Raw genomic sequence first — 21,948 nt, 5'->3', positions numbered from 1 at the left:
TCTAAGAGTATAACCTATGTCTATGGAATGAAGACACCACAAGGTTTCATTGGGTTAACATTAGAACTCCAACGAAGTATGGTCACAATGCTCACCTCAAAGGCATTCTCATCTTAGTTCCCCACAAACCAGACTTCATTCCTCATTCAAGGTACATGGCACCATCAAGCATCCTGATATTCACAAGATTGTTTATCGAAGGTCAATTTTCGCTTCACTAATCATAACATGTCACAAGACAAAAAGGGAGCAAAAGACCAACACCTATTGAAAGGTAACTTGATCCTTCCCTTCACTAAATGCCAAAATCAAATACCCACAATCAAGTTAATTTCCATAGTATCAATCTCATTTTCTTTCAAAAACAAGAGATCCACTTTGATACCGCCACGAATGTGCAGATTTTCAAGGCCAAAAGAAATCAACCTTGCCTAAATCTACCTAAAGTGTGATGGAGTCATATCCATGTGACGTCGAGATTACACCAAGTCCAACCCAATCGTACTTATCCTCTTCCAACAAAACACTCAAATGTCTAACCCAATAGTCAAATCTCATAACTCGAAGCCCTTGATCCAACTAAAGTTGTCACTGACGAACTCAGACTCAAACTATAAGGGAGTTAACTCACATTCCACTAGCATAAAGGATAACTCTCATTCGCACAACACAATCCTCATGTCAGAGTACCTATCATTTACTATCCACCAGTCGAAACTAAGGGAAGTGACATCGTACACTACCCGAGAGGACATACAAAGGATTAACGTTCCTTGATAATCCAACTGGATCTGGGATGACACCACCTAACAATATATCCGAAGGTAAAGAAGGGCAAACATCCAAGCCTTCAATTTAAGAGTATCACACCAGCTCATTCTCAAATGAATCACTTATAAGGCTCCCAATCCTACTTGAAAGCTTATGACTCGAGAAAAGCCTAAGAAACCCTTTGAAGATGTTAGCCCACCTTTAAGCTCTTCTCGGGGTACTCACTTAGTACCCAATAGGATACTAGGAGAGGTAGACTACTCGTTTGATGTTCTCCTAAAAGTAATGTCTCCTAAGCATTCTTGTTCACATGCAAGAAATCACTAGGAATTTGATGATCATACAAGTTAGGTTTGAGAATGCCACCATAAGTACTATCAAGACCCGCCACAACACTACAATGATATACCAAAACCATCCATGACATCTCCATACTTGAATCCATGTTAACTAAAGTTCCCCTCAAATCAAAATCATGTGTATGAATCATAAGGGACACTAAGCATTTACTACTTTTATGTAAAATAATTTTTAATTAAAAAAATTCATGTAAAAAAAAATTGTAGCTAAAAATCTTCAAAATCATATAACAATAATACTAAGAGCAAACCTTTTTTTTTTTTTGCGCTCATTAAGAATCAATGAACAGATGCTTAATAATTGATATCTTTGCATTATAAATATAATATTAGCATTAAATTCAATTAAATTTGGCAAAAGGTGCCAGCAGGTACTGCATAATTATCAAATATTTGTATATTCTAAAATTTAAACAAAAAAATTATTGTCTAGAGATCAAAATAACATTTGGTCCTATGATTTTCATCCATCAAATATCAACGCATAGATATCGTGTTTTGTTTAATCATTACCATGCCTTATTTTCGTCTGATGGAGGGACCATAACTTGAGATATGAAAACACACACATCCAACTAAAAAAATTTACATACTCATAAATCAAAACCCATGAACAAGTAATAATATTTAGCGAATAAATTGTATCAACAATCACAAATTTATCCATCTTCAAGGAACTCCCTGTGCACATGCATGCAGGTTGTGCTGCAGTACTTATAATTATACCTGTGAAAGGGGATTTTACCCGCCAATGATGCATTACAACATGAGCAGTAAACGTCTGTTCCTATTCCACTTCTGGGTTGTGAACTGGTTGGAGCAATGTTTGTGTGAGTCCCTCCAGCATTCGCAGCTACCATTCTCCTCTCAGCAGCAGCTGCTCTCTTCTCCCTTTCTTCAGCTTGTTTCTTCTTAAGTTCCTCCTGATTGAACAAACCCCCGGCCCAAAAAATAAAAACAAATAAAAAAAAGCAAAAAAGCAAAAGAGCAAAAGACAAAACAACAAACAAGAATCAGGAAAAAGGGTTACTACTCAGTATAACTCATACAGTTGTGTTATCACCAGGCGTTAAAAGGAATGTGGCAAGAGTTATATCAGAAGACCCAAAAAAAGGCAAAAAAGTAACCTACCTAAGCCCATAATTTCGTTACACGACAAAGGTGAAGAGACGGAAAAAAAAAGGCATACAAAAGCCTTTTTTATCCAATTGCTTTCAATTTTATGTGAGACATGACCAGCCAAACCACATCTTGTTAAAAAATTTATCCGTACCTCGTTAGAGATCCCTTCACTAGGTTGATACTTTCCCTTGGTAACTGAAAGTGAAGTGGCTCCTCTATTCTCAAGAGCTGTTCCAGATTTCTCAGAAAGGGCAGCCTGATCATAAAAATAAAGACAATAGTGTAGGTATCTGCTGCTGGAACTTAAGTGGGGAAATAAAAAGCAAGAAATAAAAGCCCTAAACGCAATTGGCCAACTGACACCTTGTGATTATGGGAGGCTCAAAGTTTATTAGTTGATCAAACTATGAGATCTTATTATCTCAGACTTGCTTTCTTATTAAAGAAAAAGAACGAATATTTATACCGGGACAATGGTTATCTTTGTTCATTAGAAATTGGCAGATAAGTGAATTTCTCATTAGTGTTATTTACGTATTTTTAAAGACAAATAAACTTCTAGTCTAACAAATCACATCTTCTACTAAGACATTCACCAAAGAAGCAAAGCCCTTCGAGCTGTTCAGGAACAGGTGGAGTGTTCTCTATTCAAAGAAAAAGCATGAAGAAGTTGATCACACTTAACTATGAGAAGACATCACTGCCACAAGTGTATAGTTTTTGTTTCTGACAACCCAGTCAAAGTTCATCCCTTTCCTTCTTCCATCAGCCAATACATTTCCTAGTGCTAGAAAGAAAACTTCATCAATTTTACAAAGGCATTTGGATGCTCAACTCCCCTGCAAAACATATCCAAATGGATTTGGAATGTATTTATTCCAATGATTTCTATTCTCAACAATGGGGCTCCGTTGGGGTTTTTACATTCTTAAAAGGGCCTAAGCCATGTGGGCTCTCTTTCCCATTCCTTTTTATGTTGGTGGTGGAGGTGGCTCAGCAAAATGTCCAAAGCTGTTGAGAATGTACTAATCATAGGATTTACAATCAGTAGAATGGAAGATAATTGAGTGTATTTGTCACTCGCTTTTGCAGAAGACAGCATCATTTTTGGGGTGCAGAATTGCAAATTCTCAATTCGAGGTGCATCTTCTAGTGTTTTGAAGCATTTTTTTCAAGCTTGAAGGTTTATTTGAGGAGTGAGTTGGTTTCTCTTCTGGAAGGAACAGAAGTAAATACCATCGGACATTCAGGTATGTAGAGTGGGGGAGTGCCCCTTTATCTTATTTGGGGTTATTATCATTATGGGCACTTAGGGTCTAGTGGTGGAGAGATTTGAGAAATTAATAGGTTGGGAGAAGAGTACCTCTCAAAAGGTAGGAGAATAACTCTCATAAAAATTACTTTATCCAACTTACCTATGTACATCATGACTTTTTCCCCTATTCCAGGCTCAGTTGCTAAAAATTTAGAAGAGATTTGAGATTTTTGCAAAGGCAGCAGTGGGGAGCAGGACAAATAGCTATGGAGTTTTATGGTGGAGAAAGAAGAGCTATGGACAATGGAGAGTGGTGATAGGGGTGAAATATGGGTTGGACGGTGGATCATAATGGGTGGATTACCAAGGAGGAGAGTGAGCTATATGGGTTGGGATTGGAAAAGTATGAGAGGGCTTCTTTCATCATGTTTCTTTTCAAGTGAAAAATGGGGAATTGGCTCTTTTTTTACATGATGGATGGTGTAGGATTCACCACTGAAGAGGCAGTTTCCAGATTTATATTTGTTGGCCAGAAATAAGAATACCTAAGTGGATTGCTGTCTGCATTTTTCAGACAAGGTGTACGTAGGACGTCTTTTTCTTGAGAAGGGCAAAGGATTGGGAATTGCAAATGTTCCATAATCAGTGACAGGCCGCACGAAGATGGAGCAAAATGGAAAAACAAGATGAAGGGTCATTTTGAAGTAAAGTCTCTTTTCAGAATCATTAACAAAAACTGAGAAGAAGAAAGGGGTTTGTTTTTAAGGAGAACCATATGGAAGACAAACACTCCCAAAAAGGCTGCTTTCCATGTTTGGGAGGCTGCATGAAACAAGATCCAAACACTTGAAAACCTGCACAATAGGGGCATTGTGCTGGTGATAGATGCTTTGTGCATAGGAACAAGGCTACACTGCATCACTTTCTAGTTGGGTGTAGTTGGACTACAAGTAGGTGGGATTGCGCTTTGGACATGATGGACATTCATTGCATGGAAACAGCTTCTGTGCATGGGTGAATAATCAGGTGGAAGGGTATCACAACTAACAGAGAGAAACTACAAATATAGAGATGATCCCTCTTAAAATTTTTTGGATGATTTGGAAGGGATGGAATTGTAGAGCTTTTGATGGTGCTGATAGTTCTCTAAATACGATTTGCAGAGCAAAACACTGCTATTGGTATAGCAGGCAGCATTTTGTCAATAGTCAGGCTACCACTGATTTTATTGATGCAATTTCACTTTAAAGTCCTATCTTGTGTTTTGGATGCACCTTCTTGGTACTCTTAATGAAACTCTTTCCTTTGCCAATCCAACCAAATAAATAATCAGAATATTCTTCCCAACAGAGGTATCCTCAAACTCATTCTTGGTGCGTAATATGTTATCCATCTTTCTATAAAGCATAAAAGGAAGGGGTAATGATTCTAATTGGTCGTAATCAATTTGCAGGGAATGAAGGATGGAGTTGATTAATTTCAAACAATTTGATAGCCTAGAAATATTTTGCGCCATCTCCTCAAGATCCAAAATCAAAGCAAAAGCCATAGCAGACTATTTGTGACACAGGAGTGTTCCCAGAGACGTACTGAATTTGGGCTGCAGAGATGTGATTTAATGATGCAAATAAATTCAGTTTGTAGAGTTGTTGACCAGCAGATCTTTGGCCCAATTCTATGAAGGTTCTAGAGCATGCATGTCACATAAGGATTTCAAGATGAAAAAGTGCTCTTTCCAGTAGACTAAATTACACATTAATTGGAGCTCTCTACTAGAAGTCATCGACATTTGAATTTTTGAGTGCAATCTTCCAATCTAAGCTTTGTATGAGTCTGATTGTATTCCATATGTAAGAAAATGTGTTAAAGAGAGTATTTTGAGTATTTTTAAGTCAAAGTTAGTCATTTCTACCTAGAAAATGTGTTGCAACATTTTCATATGCTTGGAGGCCTGTTCCAAGTCAAGTATCCCCGGACCCCAGCCATGTATCAAGACATAAGAGTTTTGAATGAAATTTGAGACTTTGGCCTTCACCTCATTTCTTTTAATCTGTACCTTCTATGTTAGCAGTAAACTTTATCTAAATTCTGTATCACTAAAGTGGTGAGCTATTTGTATATTTAGAGCGGTGAGTTCCCTTGATTCTGTGTCTCTTTGGCGGATTCCATTGAGCGGTGCACAAAGATAATTATTTTGTGGGTGTGTGTGATCTGCGAGTTCCCATTTCTAGCAACCCAGTACCAAATTGGTTTTCTCAAGTGGGATCCATACCGATTGATCCCACATTACTTAAAATTAGCAGCATATTCTGTATTACCAACAAGGCAATTATGTTTAGGCTTTTGTAATGGTCAAGTAGTTCCTCTGGTCTGCTATGGAAGAGAGTTAAGTTTTTGGCCATGCTTCGATATTCAGCTGCTCAGCATTTGGTGCTTTCAAGGGAATGTATTATGCAGAGAAGGGATTGACGAGCAATGTGTCGCTAGTTCTTTTTAGTAACCTTTTCCTCCTGTTTTTGGGGTTCTCCTTTTGCATAATCTCTCTGTTTTCTTCCTCAAATATTTTTTTTTTGTTTATCAAAAAAGTGGTGTATGGTTAGATTGCCTATTCTAATAAAAAGGATATGCTAGGATTTTTTTTCAATCAAACGATCAAATATTGGATCATTCAACATACATTCTAAGGGCAAAGACCTTAAAATATTATTAAGATTATTAAGTTTTTACTACTTATCATTAATGTGGAAATTGCAAAGCCAAGCCTAAACTAAAATTCCTTATAAAGCATATTCAAAGCCACCTATCAAAATAAATCAATTTTCTAGAACAGCATAATATCATCCATATTTATTGTTAAATCTCGATATACATTGTTGGCCCACAACCTAATAGCTTAAGCTTTTAGGTAAAGTGGTAATCTAACATGGTACTACAGCTGCTAACCAGAAGGTCTTAGGTTCTAGTCTTGTTGCCCATGTTTATTGGGTGGTGCTTAAATTTCTCATAACATTTTCAAGAATCTTCTTCCAAACAGGTGATTTTCAGGAAATGATTAAAAATCATTTTCTATATTTTCAAAAAATGGGATATGCTAACAATTGAAAAGATAAAAAAAATTGGCCACATTTTTCACATTTCCTTTTTTTTTTTTTTTTTCATTTTCAAAAACAAAACAATTTCTGCACCAAGTTTAAAACAACATCAAATGAGCCCTTAGACTAGGCTATAAAAAATTACGCTACTGATATTCCATAAGAACCCTAACTATTTTGTTTTTTTGGGGGGTGATTACTGCATTTGAAATGAAGAACTTGTTTACTTGATGTTATGAGAAACAAAGCACAATCACTTATGGCCTGTTTAGTTTTAGAAAATAGTTATAATTATCTATTTTAGTTTTTAAAAAAACTAAAAATAATTCAGCAAATTTTTTTCATTTTTACAAAATTTGCATGAAATAAATGAACAACGATAAAAAATTTTGGAACTAATTATTGCTCATGAAAATATTTGTATTTTCCACTTCTAATTTTTCAAATAATTACAAAAATGCCACCTGTTTTTCAATTTTCCAAAAGTCGGAAAACATATTTTTGTTATTTTCTAGTTCTTACTTTGAGTGTGGGAGGGGGAGCATTGAATTTGGTTCTTGGACTTTAATTTATGTGGACTATCCATTGAGTTTCTTCCAAATCCGCACAAATCTAAATTCAAGCCCCAAAATGCACAATTCCAAATACTATCTTATATAATTTTTTGAAAATTGAAAAACATCTTGTCTTCTTTGTAATTATTGTGAAATCTGGAAATAAAAATAAAAAATTAATTTGCACATTTAAACAAACTCTTTACTTTCTACCTTTTTAACATGAATCTAGAGAAACAAAAAAATAAGCTAAAATTTTTATAATTCTTCGAAAAATTAAAAATTTATTGACCTTTAACGGAAAAATTTAGGAAAAAGAAGAGGGACGCATATGATATTTATTGACCTTGAGAAAGCATATGATAGGATACCTAGGTAAGTTCTATGGTAGGTTTTAGAAAAAAAAGGGTATATGTATATACTAATGTCATTAAGGATACGTACGATGGAGTAATGACTAGTGCAAGGACTATAGATGGAGAAACTAGAGAATTTCCAATCACCACAGGTGTACATCAAGGATCTTCTTTGAGTCCTTATCTTTTTACTTTAGTGATGGAACAACTGACTAAGAGTATTCAAAAGAAGGCTCCATGGTGTATGTTGTTTGCAAATGACATTATATTAATTAATGAAACTAGGGATGGAGTAGTGGTTGAATTAGAATTATGGAGAGAAACTTTGGAATCTAGAGGCTTTAAAAATACAGAAATAAGACAGAGTATATTAAATGTAATTTTAGTAATGATAGGAGGCATATTGGAGGGAAAGTTAAACTTGATGATGAAGAAATAAATAGCACTTGTAGATTTCGATACTTTGGATCTATTATGCAAGCTGAAAGAGAAATTGAAAATGATGTAATGCATAGAGTAAAAGCAGGTTGGGTAAAATGGAGAAGTACTTCAAGTGTGCTCTATGATAGTAGAATACCCTTAAAATTAAAAGGGAAGTTTTATAGAACAACTATAAGACCAGTTATTGCCTATGCTATATGGATCAGAATGTTGGGCGACGAAAAAACATAATATCCAAAAAGTAAAAGTTGCCGAAATGAGAATGCTTAGATGGATGAGTGGTATAACATTGAAAGATAAATTAAGGAATGAACATATTTGTGGTAAGTTAGGTGTAACTCCTATAAAAGATAAGGGAGGGACGGCTCAGATGGTGGGTACACTTGCAATGTAGGCCACATAGTGTGCTAGTGATAAAGAGTGAGTTAGTTACTGTGGGGGGCAGTAAAAGGGGTAGGAGTACACCTAAAATAACTTGGAGGGAGATAGTAAGGATTTAATATCCCTGAATCTGTCAAAAGAAATGGTCAATGATTGCATAAATTGACGGAAAATGATTCATATAGCTGACGTCACCTAGTGGGACTTAAAGCTTGGTTTTGTTGTTGTTTCGAAAAATTAAAAATTGGAAAATAAAAAATGCTTTCCACAACTAAATGAGCCCTTAATTTCAAAGATCCTCTAACCTAATCCATGGTATCCAAATATTGAAATCCCATACACAGAAATAAGAATAGAGCAGATTAAAATTTTTTTTATTGAGTATGTAGATGAAATAATGAAATATCCAGACTACAAATGAGAAATATGAACCTGAGCCTTCTTCTCTCTTGCTTTACGGAGTTTCTTCAACTCCTTTGATCTTGCTTTCTTCTTGGCATCTTTCTCTGCCTGAACCACCACCACAAAAAAAAAACAGTATCATAATTCACAAGTTTTTAGGTCAAAATAAAAATAGCTAGTAAAGTACACATGACAACCAAAGAAAAGAAGATTAGAAGCCTAAACCAGAGACAATTCCCATTATTCACACGCACACACTGCATGAGTGAGAGAGAGAGAGAAAGAGAGAGAGAGAGAGAGAGAGAGAGAGAGAGAAAGGATTGTCACCATGCGTAAGAAGGTCAAATTGTGTCAACACTTATCACCTTAAATAAACACTTTGGAATTCCATTCTTTGCAACATGACACCACAGCATGCATAAAAAGGGTTCAAATCGTGCCAAACTCATCACCTTAAATAAACACTATGGCATTCCATTATTTGCAACATGACACCACCCAAGATTGTTGGCAAATGTATCACCAATTGACACTAGGTAATCTTATAGGGCAACAATACAGGACTTAATCAACAAAGTAACCATTTTCACCTCTTTTTTTTCTCTCCTGATATTTGAACAGATATTTAGTAGTTTAAACAAAAGGTTACTTTTCATTTTACTCCATTACATTTTTCCTTTTGGAGGGATGGAAGCCTAATTCTGAACACCATGAACTCAATATCTACATAGAGAGCACCCAAACCATACATCAATTAACATGGTAGCCTAAATTTACATGGCACAAAACCTCCATCACTATTTAAGCATGCAATAATTACAGATCAATCTTTAATCAGACTAAAGATGCATTGAATGGCAACGCAGGTAGTGCTTCCAATTCAGTAAAGAAATGTCTGAGCTACCTGCTTAGCAGCTTGAGAATCCTCCATTTCTTTTGTTAATGCACTAGGCACTTTAGCAGCATGCCAATCCCACTTATCAAGGTTTTTGGCCATGAAACGTCTGAAACTATTCCTGACTTCCCTCTCAGCTGCCAACATGTATGGAGTACGCCCCCTTTCATCTTTAATGGAAGGATCGAAACCTTGTTCTAGGAGTTCCAAAACCTTTTGAGCATTGCCGGATTTCGCTGCTTCATGTAAAGGTGTTGATTTATTAATAACTTCACTCTCGCTCTCGCTTGATGTGGGCCTTTCATCAGATTTTTTGTAACTTGAACAAGCTTCCATAGTTTCATTACTCTCCACATTGTCCAATGAGTTCAAATTGCTGGTCTCTGAATTGCAATTGCACATGGTACTCGCATTTAATGGTGAATCCTCTTTCATGCTTTCTTGAAATTCCGCCTCATCTACTTCAGAAGTAACTTGTATTAGTTGATTATATATACGCCGGGCTTCCTTCAAGGTCGGCCTCCGAACAGTCAAAGGAATACGTCGAATGACAGAATGCTGAGAACTAAAATATGGCTTCTCCCCATTAAAAAGCAATTGACGATTGCTTGAAGGAGCATAAATAAAAACACAACAGGAAGAATCAAAATAAGGCTTCCACGCAGCAAGTATTTCTTGAATTTCCTGGAATATTTGTAAGATGGGCCAAAGTTAGTGATACAGCATTAAGAAGATCATTTTACAATTAATGATACAACATTAAGAAGATCATTTCTTTATAGAACACAGGCACCAAACTTGAACTTCAATGATCTAAGGCAATAGAGACAAATGACGGGCAGTTTAGAATACCTTAAATAAGTAGAACATCTATGAAGTTTTAACTCGTGTTGCAATCAAAAGACAACATGTGTACCTGTTATACTCTTGGAGTCTAGAGACGGTAAAATAAGTAAGGCAAAAACCTAGAAAATGGTTGTCTGCATGACAGTCTGACATTAAGCATGTAAGTGAAAGTTTGAATTTGTATGGAAAATTGCAGGTACAATGCTACGCTAACATCTGATTCAGTGAAAAAAATAACATTAACTTAAAATTCAGTAATCACAAAGCCAAGAAAATAGCCTAGCCTACATCAATGATGTGACAACAACAAAATTTGAAAGGTTCTGATTTGTCTGCTGCATTACAATACCTTTTTTAGAGCAAGTTCATTGTAGCGACGAAGTGAAGCTCCAGCAGAATTTGCAGCCTTTCCACTTGCATCTTTTGATGACTGTCTTTTACCAGCCTTGGCCCTTACAACGTATCTGCATGACAAACAAGGAGGGAGATATACTTGAAGGCTAAAGCAAAGAAAACCTCATAAGTTCTCTAACCAATAGAACTTCTAATAAGATAATAAAGATCACATAACCGAGCAACAGGGCACATAGTTTTACATAGTTAAGTATCCTTGAATGCTCACAAGGATAAAGCAAAAATCTTTCCTACTTAGATACAATACGTCAAGAGCAACACAGGTTCCCAAAAAATTCTTGTAACATGATCAGTCTACTTCTAGTTACAGGATACAAATACACACCCTCACAGAGAGAGAGAGAGAGAGAGAGAGAGAGAGAGAGAGAGAGATCAGTAGTCTAACATTCTAAAGGCCTGTCTGCTGATAACTTGCCTAAAATTTTTAAGTAAAATTTTGAAGAAAAGGAAATATGAAAAGACAAACCTGTGGAATGTTTTATGAGCCACAACGGTGTTACCATCAAAGACACAGCCAGCAAAGTGCCCACCACTTGCAAGCAACACAATCCTCAAATTGGTATTATCCCGAGGCTCATGAGTAAAATTTTTCAATTTCTCAATCACTTCACTTTCTCTCAAGCCTGACGAGCACCCATCACCATCCTTGAAAAATGATTTACCAACATTATATTGAATACTTTCAGACTCGTCCAAAAACAAACACTTCCAAATTGAAACTTTCTCCCCTGTTCGAAGATGGATAAATAACTTATGTTTAATGTTTTCTCCAGGTCTCCGATACCCAACATTGCAGGAACGTTTTTCAGCTTCGTCTTCTGATCCTGATATACTTGATATATCATAGTCTTTGAATAAAGAATCAGAGTTTGAGTCATCAAAATCTTCCTCCTTCACAATATTCTTTCCAGCAATGCTTAGCTTTACCTAAAACCACAAAATAATAACACTCAAATGCATTGAATAAGAAAAAAATGATGGCAACCACTTGTTTCATGTGCTGTACCTTCTAAAATCCAAACAAATGGTTAAAAGTGTAAGACATTAATATGAAAAATTCCAGAACCAGTTAAATTCAATGTTAATAATAAAAGCATGATGCCAAGACATAACTGTTGAAGCCTAAACAAATGCCACAACCAGTTAAATTCAACGTTAATTTAACAGCATGACACCAAAACATAAATTGTTGAAGCCTAAACAAGTAGATAATCGGCATCCTCAGGGGTGTTGTGAACAGCATTCTCAAATTTTATAAAATGAAAAAAATAAAAAAAAAATCATAAAATAAAATAAAATTTTTTTTCCAAAAGCAAAATTTTTGGGTTTTTTTCAAAATGGAACAAACCATTGTACTCACATCTTGACCAATTTCTAACCATATCCTACGCAATTGTCAGCACAAATATATATATAAAATAAAAGCAACATATTCCTACCTGAAAATTTTGCTAATCCACAAATTCTACAAAACACAAGACAATAACAGTGGAAGCAATTTAATTCCAGGTAAATAAATTGCCATAGCACATATAATAAGATTAAAAATCTTAATTTATTTTTCTTTCTCCTGTTTCTCAAGAACCAAGTGAGATACATTTTTTAAAAAATAATAACGATAAGGGAATAGAGGCAGCGGATTTTACATTGAATCGATGAAAGTCGGATTTGAAATGCGAGCGCTGGTCGTTGAGCGACTCAAACTCAACCTTACAAGTGTTGCAGGACCATCTGGACAACGCCGCGTTCTCGGAATCGGGGTCTTTGTAGGAATCCTCTCCCTGGGTTTCGATGGTAGAGGTCGCAGAACTGTCGCGTGGCTCAGAGAATGAAGAAGACGATAAGGGAAAGTGAGGAGGGAGGAGGCGGCAGGAGTTGAAGAAATCTGCAGGGAGGCTGAAGATGGAAGTGTATCGTGTGTCTTGCCGTTGACTGGTATTGCTGCAATTCTCGCCGCTCGCCATGGGCGTCGCTTGGGTTCCTCCTTCGTTTCGATGATGGAATCTGTGAGAGAGTGCTAAGTCCTTATTTGTCACGACATCGGAAAAACAAAGCCCAGTTTAAGATTCGATAGATCAAATTAATCGGAGTTAATTTTTTACTTGTTGAGTAATCACAAATGAGCAAGTAATTTAAAATTTTAATTAGTTATGTAAAATCAAATATCTCTTAATTGATAAGAAAAAAAACATTTATATGAAATTTGTTTAACTAAGTTTTAAATTTATTTTTATTGTATAAGTACTATACAATGCGTAATAAACATTTTTTTGTAATAAATATTTTTTTACTATATATTTTCCCCCTTCATCAATAAATCTCTCTACTTTGCACATGCATGAATATCTAACTTTTTAATCAATGTAATTGTTACTTTTGGGGTGCCATGTGATTCAAATTGTATGAACATAAGTTAAATACAATTTATTTCATTTCTTATGTTATGTTGTATTTGGTAAAAAGAGAATTTGAAGGTTTTAAAAATTACTATAGAAATTGTTGCCACTGAAAATCGAATGATCTTCGTAAATCATTCTTTGATCATGATCACGTGAAAAGAACCAAGTAAGAATGACTAGAGGACCCGAGATGTATTTCAGGAAATCACTCTGATGCCTAGGTAAGGGGCTAATGGAAGGCTTTGTATTATAAATATAGAAAGAAATAGAAATGAGTGTGATCTTTACCTCCTCTTCAAGTCCCCTTGTTATAGTGATAGAGATTGACCCTCTATCAATTCAGCATTGATGGGTATTATTGTGCTTATTATAGGAGTTTTATGCGTATTTATGTGGAAGTTTTAAGTGTAGTCTTGTAACTGCTTCTCTCATGAATGTGTGTATATTAAAGTTTGCACGTCGGATATGTAAATGGTGGATTTGTAACTGTTCCCCTTTATGAGTATTTATTTTGGGCATATAAAAAACATTGTGAAAAAAATATAAGAAACATCCATAACATTCTTATTATTATCAAAGTTGAGATTTTTCATATTGAAAATTTTGAATTCTAAATATATGGATTACCTCCTAAGGCAAAATCTTTTAATGAAAGATAAAATAGAGCAAATAATTAATTAATTTGAGTTTAAAGATATGGGTTACTCCTAGTGAGGTTTATTGTGCTTAAATTGGTTAATTAAGTTTTTAACAAAGCTCAAACCAAGTTCAAATATTATTATTCAAATTTGTTCATTAAAATATTAACTTAATTAAAGAAATATCAACTGACCTAGGGTTTAACATGTTTATACATATTGATTAAAATTTTAATGAGGTTGGAGCTCAAACTAAACATAAAGTAAGCTTAAATATATTCAAATTTATTGATTAAAGTGTCATTTAAGTTTAAGCTAAAGCCCAATCTCATGATGGAGCTATGGTTATCTTGAATTTAAAAATGAACTTATTTAATAAATTTATTATTTTAACATACATAAACTGTGACAACTCGAATAAAATAGAATTTGAATAATTAAAAGGGAGAAAAATAGAAACAGAAACAGAAGGAGGCCGTAGACTTCGTCGACGAGCACTCCGCGTTTGTCGACGACATTACATTTTGGAAGGAAAAGAAAGGGGAATGGAAACAAAAATAAAGAAGGAAGCTGCCAAGCTTCGTCGACGAACATAGGGTTTTGTCGACGAACATAGGGTTTTGTCGACGAAGGCTTTAAGGATTTCGTCGACGAACACAAGGCCTCGTCGATGAGAAAATACCGAGAGGGGGGTTTTGAGCCGGCTAAATTTCGTCGACGAAGACTGGATTTCGTCGACGAAATTTGTGAAGTACTTGTCAACGAAGGTCAGGCTCGTCGACAAATTCTGCTGTCTATATATATGAAAAATCCGATTTTTACTTCCCAATTAAGCTTCCTCTCCACTCTCTCTCTCTCTCCTCTTCGGCTCTCTCACTCTCTCTTTTCGATTTTGGGCTAGTTTTACGCCGGATCGAAGAATTAAGGCTACCACGACGCTCCTGGCGGAGTTCTCTACGAGTTTGCCGGAGTAGATTTTTTGGGAAAACGAATTGGAAATCATCCCTGAGTTGAGGTAAGGTTTTTTAAGTCAAATTAGACTTTATGGTAGTTATAAAAATTGATGTATGCATGAAAATACTGATGATTAATACTGGGAGTTTTGAGTTTCAGGGTATTGATCAGGAAATCATACGGGGGTTAGCCTAGGATTTTTTGGGGGCTTTCTCAGTAGCTAGGTAAGGGAATAAACTAAAGCAGTTATTTTCCATGCATATTATTATTAATTATGAGCACTTTTATTTTCAAAAAAGCCTATGCTATCTTTGTATATTACATATGAAATGTATGTTTGGAAAATACTGCTATTATGATGAAAATATATATGTATGTATGAGATGTCAGAAATGGTGATTTTAGAATATGAAGCATGACTTTAAATGGCACATGTGTGGCATGAATATTATTTTTATGCGAAGCGAATCATGATATGAGTGATTTTACGAGTAAAACATATTTTCAGGTATTTTGAAAAGATGAGTTATGCTATTCTAAGTTTGACGAATATATGATAAATGAGTTATTTTCAGAATGTAAATACTTGAAACGTATCTGGCGCGAGGCCATGTATTTATATTATCGGCACGAGGCCGTATTTAAGATTTTGGCGCAAGGCTATGTATTTATGTTATCAGCACGAGGCCGTATTTATGCTATCGGCACGAGGCCGTATTTATGATTTCGGTGCGAGGCCGTATCTATGTTTTTGGCACGAGGCCGTGATGATGTTATGTATGTTCATGTATGATATGTTATTACAACCAAGATGTTAGTTTAGTTCAGTTTAGGGCTCGATACCGTAGCTATATGTGTAGATCAAATATCTATGTCAGATTAGTGCTAACCATCCCACAAAGGGATGGGAGATGGATAGTCGATGTGGCTTTCAGTAGAGTATGGACGTCCACCTGGCAGTCCAGACCAGGGTGTAGCGGGCCCATCATATTTACAGACATATTTGATTCAGCAGTGGTCGGCCAGCCATTGTCGAGTCCCGCCTTCGGGCTGCATAACCCGTCATGGGGGGTAATACATGACATTAGCTAACTATTTATCCTGGGTGAGTTTTCAGTATTTTCAATATTATCAGTATAACAGATGCATTACTTATGATATGATTTACTAGTAAATATGAAAGTATATGATGATTTATTTTACGACGATGAATGTGTACGGAAATATGAATTGTACTGTATTTGTATGATTGCTTTAAATGTTCATGTTGTCACACAACTGTATTTAGTTTATTTTCCCTTACTGAGAAGTGTCTCACCCCCAAACTTAATTAATTTTCAGGAAACCCAGAGAAACCGGCGGGTCAAGGCTGCCGTTGAGTGAGTGGAGCTACCCTACTAGAAGGGTAAGTGTTGAACTAAGACTAGGAGAATTTTGTTATATGGTCCTAGTGTTGTTTTTGACTTTTTGGAGATTGTACATATAAACAGTATATAGATGATGTAGTAAACTCTGGTATTATGTTTTATGATTGGATGTTGAGACTTTATGTTTACTGCTGCTAGGTTTTCCGCTGTGTTTGACCGATATCCCCGCTACCCACGGGTTCGGGTTGATCATTTTATCTATTATGTGGCATTTTATATTTAGAAATTGTGGGACGTTACATAAACATTAACATGTAATTGCATGTTGGTGATACCACGTGGGTGTCCTCCTACCATAATAGTTGTGGTAACTTTTGAGTGTGAATACGTTCGTAACTTATGCCTTTCTATAGAAATTGTGGAAGTGCTTTCATTGATACGAAGATGTCCTATATATAAGGACTATATAGAGTATTTATTAGAAATGGTGTAGTCCCAAAAGGGGAGGTGAATTGGGTGTTTAAAAATTTAAGCTAATGTTTTAACAATTTTAACCACAAATTAAGCACATGATCAAACTACGTAAATGTAATCAATATTCACAATAAATATGAACAAATATAAATGTGCTTAATTTAAATAGATTAGGGAAGAGAGAATAAAACTTATATTTTTAAAAGGTTCAACAATCCTTGCCTATGTCCTTACTTCAAGTATCCCACTTGAGGATTCCAGTATGCACTCTTTCAATAGGCGAAGAAACCTCTATTTTTTAGTAGGCGTAGAAGTCTTTGCAATCTCTCATTCAATAGGTGGAGTTACCTCTCTCCTTCACTAGGCGGAGATGCCTCTCACCTTTGCTTAGACGGAGTTGCCTCTCTCTTTCAATAGGCGTAGTCACCTCTCTCCTTCACTAGGCAGAGTCGCCTCTCTTGTTCAATAGGTGGAGTCACCTTTACAGAGTGGAATTTACAAAAAATAGATGTACAAAGAATCCTCCTCAAATGAAGGAGTGTGTATCGGTTTTGTTTCGCCCGAAAAGGAACTTGTTTAGTGAATCCTTTGGTGGTTTGCCAAAGGTGAGGACGTAAGCTGGGGATAAGCTAAACCTCGTAAAAACCCGGTGTCACTCTCTCTCCCTTACTCTTTTTATTTTCAGCAAACATATAAACTGCGTTGATGTTTTTAATTCCTTAATCATAAAATCTACGTGGATTGGAAATTAAATAAATCAAAGTTTAATTTTGATTTGGGATTGCGGAAACCGAAAGGGAGTACGTTGATTGGTTAACAACCAAAGACAAATTAACCAAGAGTTTATTTAAATTCTGAGTTGTTGGGAATTTAAGTTGTGGTTTGCATTGAAGAAACAAATTTCATTACCACATGGCTTACATATTCACAGGGCTACAAACAAGAAAATATCTTGAATTCTTAAAAAGCTGAAAATTGCTAAAAGGCTATCTTGATTGGGTATTTGTGGATTGAACACTTTGATTGTTGAATGGTTGGTTGATTGTTTAAGTTTTATTTACTTGTGTTGTATTGATTACTTTGTTGGTATAAGGTTGCGGATTGAATATTGTTTTAAGTATTTGTTGTGTATTGGATAAATCAACAAGAAGTCAAGAATTCATTAAAAGATATAAAAGATGTTAAGGATTCTTGAAAAGAATTAAAAGAAAATTTTTAAACCCAATTCACCCCCCTCTTGTGACTTCGCCTTAGTTTTCGCCCAGTTTAAAACTGTGCTTGCTCTTCAATGCTAATCTGAAGTAGTTTTCTTTAATGTTTGTCTGAGTTCTTTTGCGCTTAATTGCCATTAATTAGATGTTGTTGGTCTTATGATTTGCTACCGAAAGGGGGAATTATAGTATAAATCTTGGATAATTCAGCGTAGGTGAATATAGAGATCGAAAGACTTGTATGAACTTATTTAGCATAAATAAAATTGAGGGTCTTATTACGTTCTTGCGTTATTAATTTGCATATTCTTATGTTAAATAATAAACAATAATAGGTTCTGATTGACTATCGAAAGAGGCTTTTGGAAAATAGGAGATTTGCTAACAAATAGAGAAAACAAAGTCAAATTAGTTAGATGAGTAAAGCATAGTGAGAAACTAGGTGAAATCGGTTTCCTAGAAGTTTTCACACTCATTAATTTGATACGTGGCAACCAATTTTATTTTCTCTTGAATAGTTTATTTAAAGTAGCCTCATTTCAACTTTGCATTCTAAAATTTTTAATCTTTCTAAATAAAATCAAGATTAGTATAATCTTGGTACTCGGTAAAATTAAGACACCAATCCTTCATAACAATACTCTTCACATCACTATATTATAAAACAATGATAATGTGCACTTGCAGTTTTGCGCCGATCAATTATCTGTTGTATTCCAGGCGTAGCCTGAAAGGGTTTTAATCTAGCCCATTAAGGATTGATTGTAAATGTAAGAACCTGAAAAATATAAAAGGAATTTCTGCAGATTTCGTCGACGAAGCCAGATTTCGTCGACGAAGGCAGTAGACTTTTCGTCAATGAAATTCAGAGGTTTGTCGACGAAGAGAAGCCGATAGGTCTGGAAAAGGTTAAATATCAGACTTCGTCGACGAGGCTGTCGACATCCCCTATGAAATCCTTGACTTTTCATTGATGAAAATCGGGCGGGTCAAAGGCTTAAAAAGGGGATATTTGGTTTCTTCTTTATTAAGTTTCCCTACTCTCTCTCTCTACTCTCTCTCGCTAAACTCTCTCTCTCTATATTTCCTCGCCGGTCGTTAATAGAATCGAAAATTTGAGGTTACCACGAGGATTATGGAAGGATTCTCTACAACTTCTGTGGATTGGAATCTCGGTTCGAGCATTTTCGGGTTTTGGGCCAAAATCGAGGTAAGGCTCGGTTTTCATTTCTGATTCGGTATATGTGTAGTAGTATGGATTATAAGCATGTTTAGTATTGTGATTTGTAGATTTCAAAGTCTCAGTTCGTAGTTTTGAGGGCCATAGAGTTCGTGGTTTGGTTTCGGGTTGAGGTAAGGAGATTCTGTTTATATCAGTTCATTTTCAAAATCAGGATCAGTAAGCCTGTGGGCTACGATCGTATGTATGTTTTGACTACTTATTTGGGGGAATCTATCGGGTAAAAATACAGGATTTTTGGGTTATAGTTTTCGAGAAAATTGGGGGATGTTGGGTATCATCTCTTATTTGATTTGAAAACAGTTTATGTTATTTAAACTGTATTATTGAGGTGACCATAATCCATATTTGCATAAACTGTATACTTGAAATTGTAAACGATATGATTTGCCGTAAACCAAATAAGTGTGGTACGTGTGTATGTATGTAAATATTCCAGGTATTTGTGAAAAATAGCTATGTGGCGGCTTATTACAGTACGCTGAAATGTATAGGGACGTGAGTTACAAAGTGATTCTAGGTTTTGTGAAAATCGGTTAGGGGCGGCTAACTACCGTACGCCGAAACGGCTAGGGACGGCTAACTATCGTATGCCGTAATAGCTAGGGGAGGCTAACTACCATACGTTGTGCCCTGTAACGGCTAACTACCATGGGCAAGAGTGGCCGGCTCTATATCCGGGGTGCGAAATATCACTAGTATGATTCGGTTGGTCACTGAATGTAGCAACGGACCATAGTGGGCCTAGGTTGACGCAGCGTAGTTTGCACATGGTAACGTAATCGGGGTTAGACCAGGTGACCTTATGTAGTTGGATATGTAGCAATGGATTCACTATTGGGCCTGAGTCGGAAACCTTCGTAGTTTAATGTGTTGGAACGTAACCGCTGTGAGACTAGGTGACTTGTGCAGTTGTGAGTAGTGTGACGACACTGACCATATGTATATATGTATGTATTTGAGTATCGTATGAATTGGAATGGATTTACTGGAAATTCTGGAACTGTATGGAATTGTATGGAAACGTATGGAACTTGTTTTGAAACTGTATGTATGTGTTTTAAACTGTATCGTATGTATGTGTTATGAAGTATGAAAATGACACTGGTATGCCACACACTGATATAACCTGTTTTCTCCCTTACTGAGAGGTGTCTCACCCCGAATATATACAAATGTTTTCAAGTCCTTCGGGTAGCCGAAACTAATATCCTAGCACCCGGAAGCGGGGGGTGTGTTTAGCTACTGTTAGTACCTGATAGGTACAAGTTTTGTAACCGGGTTGTTGTGATGGATTTTGTGGACACCCGTAGTATGTATAGTCTTGTGGGAATGTTTAACCTTGTATGGTATAGACTCTGGTATGGTACAGTTTGATGTAAAGAAAGACCGTTTTCCGCTGCATATATTGATGAGTATGGACATGTATTGTATGTATATATATAGGGCATCTGTTACCCCACGGGGTCAGACCCTCTTGTATATGGTATCATGTATGTTTTATATTGATACAGAGATAGGTTAAGTTACTAAATTCACCTTTGGGTCCCATTTCAGGGTTCGGGGCGTGACAATAAAGGTTGAGGTCAGCTCTAGAAATTTGACCTGGTATTGTATACGACGTCACTCCACCCATTAAGTGAGCAATAGTGGTAATCCTCGGGCTTGCGAGCTGAGGCGGGGACGTAGGTAGTATTGACCGAACCCCGATAACATATCTTGTGTCAACTTTAAATTTCTCCACTTAAATTTACGCACTTCAATGTTGTTATTTTAATTATTGTGAATGTTTCAGAAATACTGAAATTGCTTTAATTGCTTTACATTTTTGCTCAATTTGATTTTTGTTGAATTGGTTAATACTTAGAAAGACCCTAGGTTGAGAAATACTGATTGTGATTTGAATTTGACCTAGGAAAGTTTTAAATTTTCAATTCACCCCCTATTGGGAATACACCAATTCCAACACACATGTATGTCTGCACATATTGCTTATTCAGTTTTTACATATAGACCATAATTAAAATGGGATATGATATGTGATGAATCGGTGTAAATGTTTAATTTAACCAAAATATTTTTTAAAACCCAATTCACCCCCATCTTAGGATCATACCAATTCCAACACATCTGCCCCATAAGTGCTTGCAGAGTTCATACGTGTTCTTGGATTGCCACTCAAATAAGCAGGTGAAAATTTGTATCTCATTTTTGTAAACTGGGTGAATGATTACATTTCTTTGATGGATGATTTATATTTTATATGATCAATCATTTAAGCTACTAGATTGCATGTCTTATCTAGAACGCCACCTACATGGCTGATGTAGTAATTTATATTTTGTATGCGATAGAAAATAGTTAGGCTATCTGGCATACTCTTTTTGATTTACAAATTTGAGAAATGTTCTATTTACAAACAGCATGCTACCAAAATTTTGTTAAATTTTTTTCCAAAATAATCAAAGCCCAAAAATCAAGTGCTAAATGTTTATAATATGATGCATGCTTAAATTGTTATTGAAATGATGAGTGATTGCTAAATGAAGATTGATCTTCATCCTAAATTGAAAATGCATGCATAAGAACATATATAGAGGAGCTTAGCACCATTCTTATATTATCAGCAGCGACAGCCCCCTGTTTTTGATTATGGCAAAGGGGGAGAAATGGATGGTAATGAGGATGATGTTCATTTTTTGTGCTTAAACTAATGATGTTTTTGGAAGCCAAGAAAGTTTTTTCGTTGCTTCTCTTAAGGATGTTACTGACTATTC

The 21,948-nt window shown here is 35.7% G+C and overlaps 1 protein-coding gene across 1 annotated transcript; it reads right to left on the bottom strand.

Annotated features, from left to right (window-relative positions):
• Positions 1-1,708: 1,708 nt before the first annotated feature.
• Positions 1,709-12,962, bottom strand: LOC131166070 (uncharacterized). The gene is made up of 7 exons (XM_058124303.1): positions 12,535-12,962; positions 11,355-11,815; positions 10,824-10,938; positions 9,638-10,312; positions 8,764-8,841; positions 2,404-2,508; positions 1,709-2,053 (listed from the first exon to the last, which is right to left on the bottom strand). Exons 1-7 carry the CDS (start codon positions 12,850-12,852, stop codon positions 1,790-1,792), a joined length of 2,016 nt encoding a protein of 671 aa, XP_057980286.1. The 5' UTR covers positions 12,853-12,962; the 3' UTR covers positions 1,709-1,789.
• Positions 12,963-21,948: the final 8,986 nt, after the last annotated feature.

This window comes from Malania oleifera, chromosome 10, assembly GCF_029873635.1.
Source record: "Malania oleifera isolate guangnan ecotype guangnan chromosome 10, ASM2987363v1, whole genome shotgun sequence".
In the NCBI taxonomy this organism is placed as follows: domain Eukaryota; kingdom Viridiplantae; phylum Streptophyta; class Magnoliopsida; order Santalales; family Ximeniaceae; genus Malania; species Malania oleifera.
This window is presented reverse-complemented; position numbering and strand designations above follow the sequence as displayed.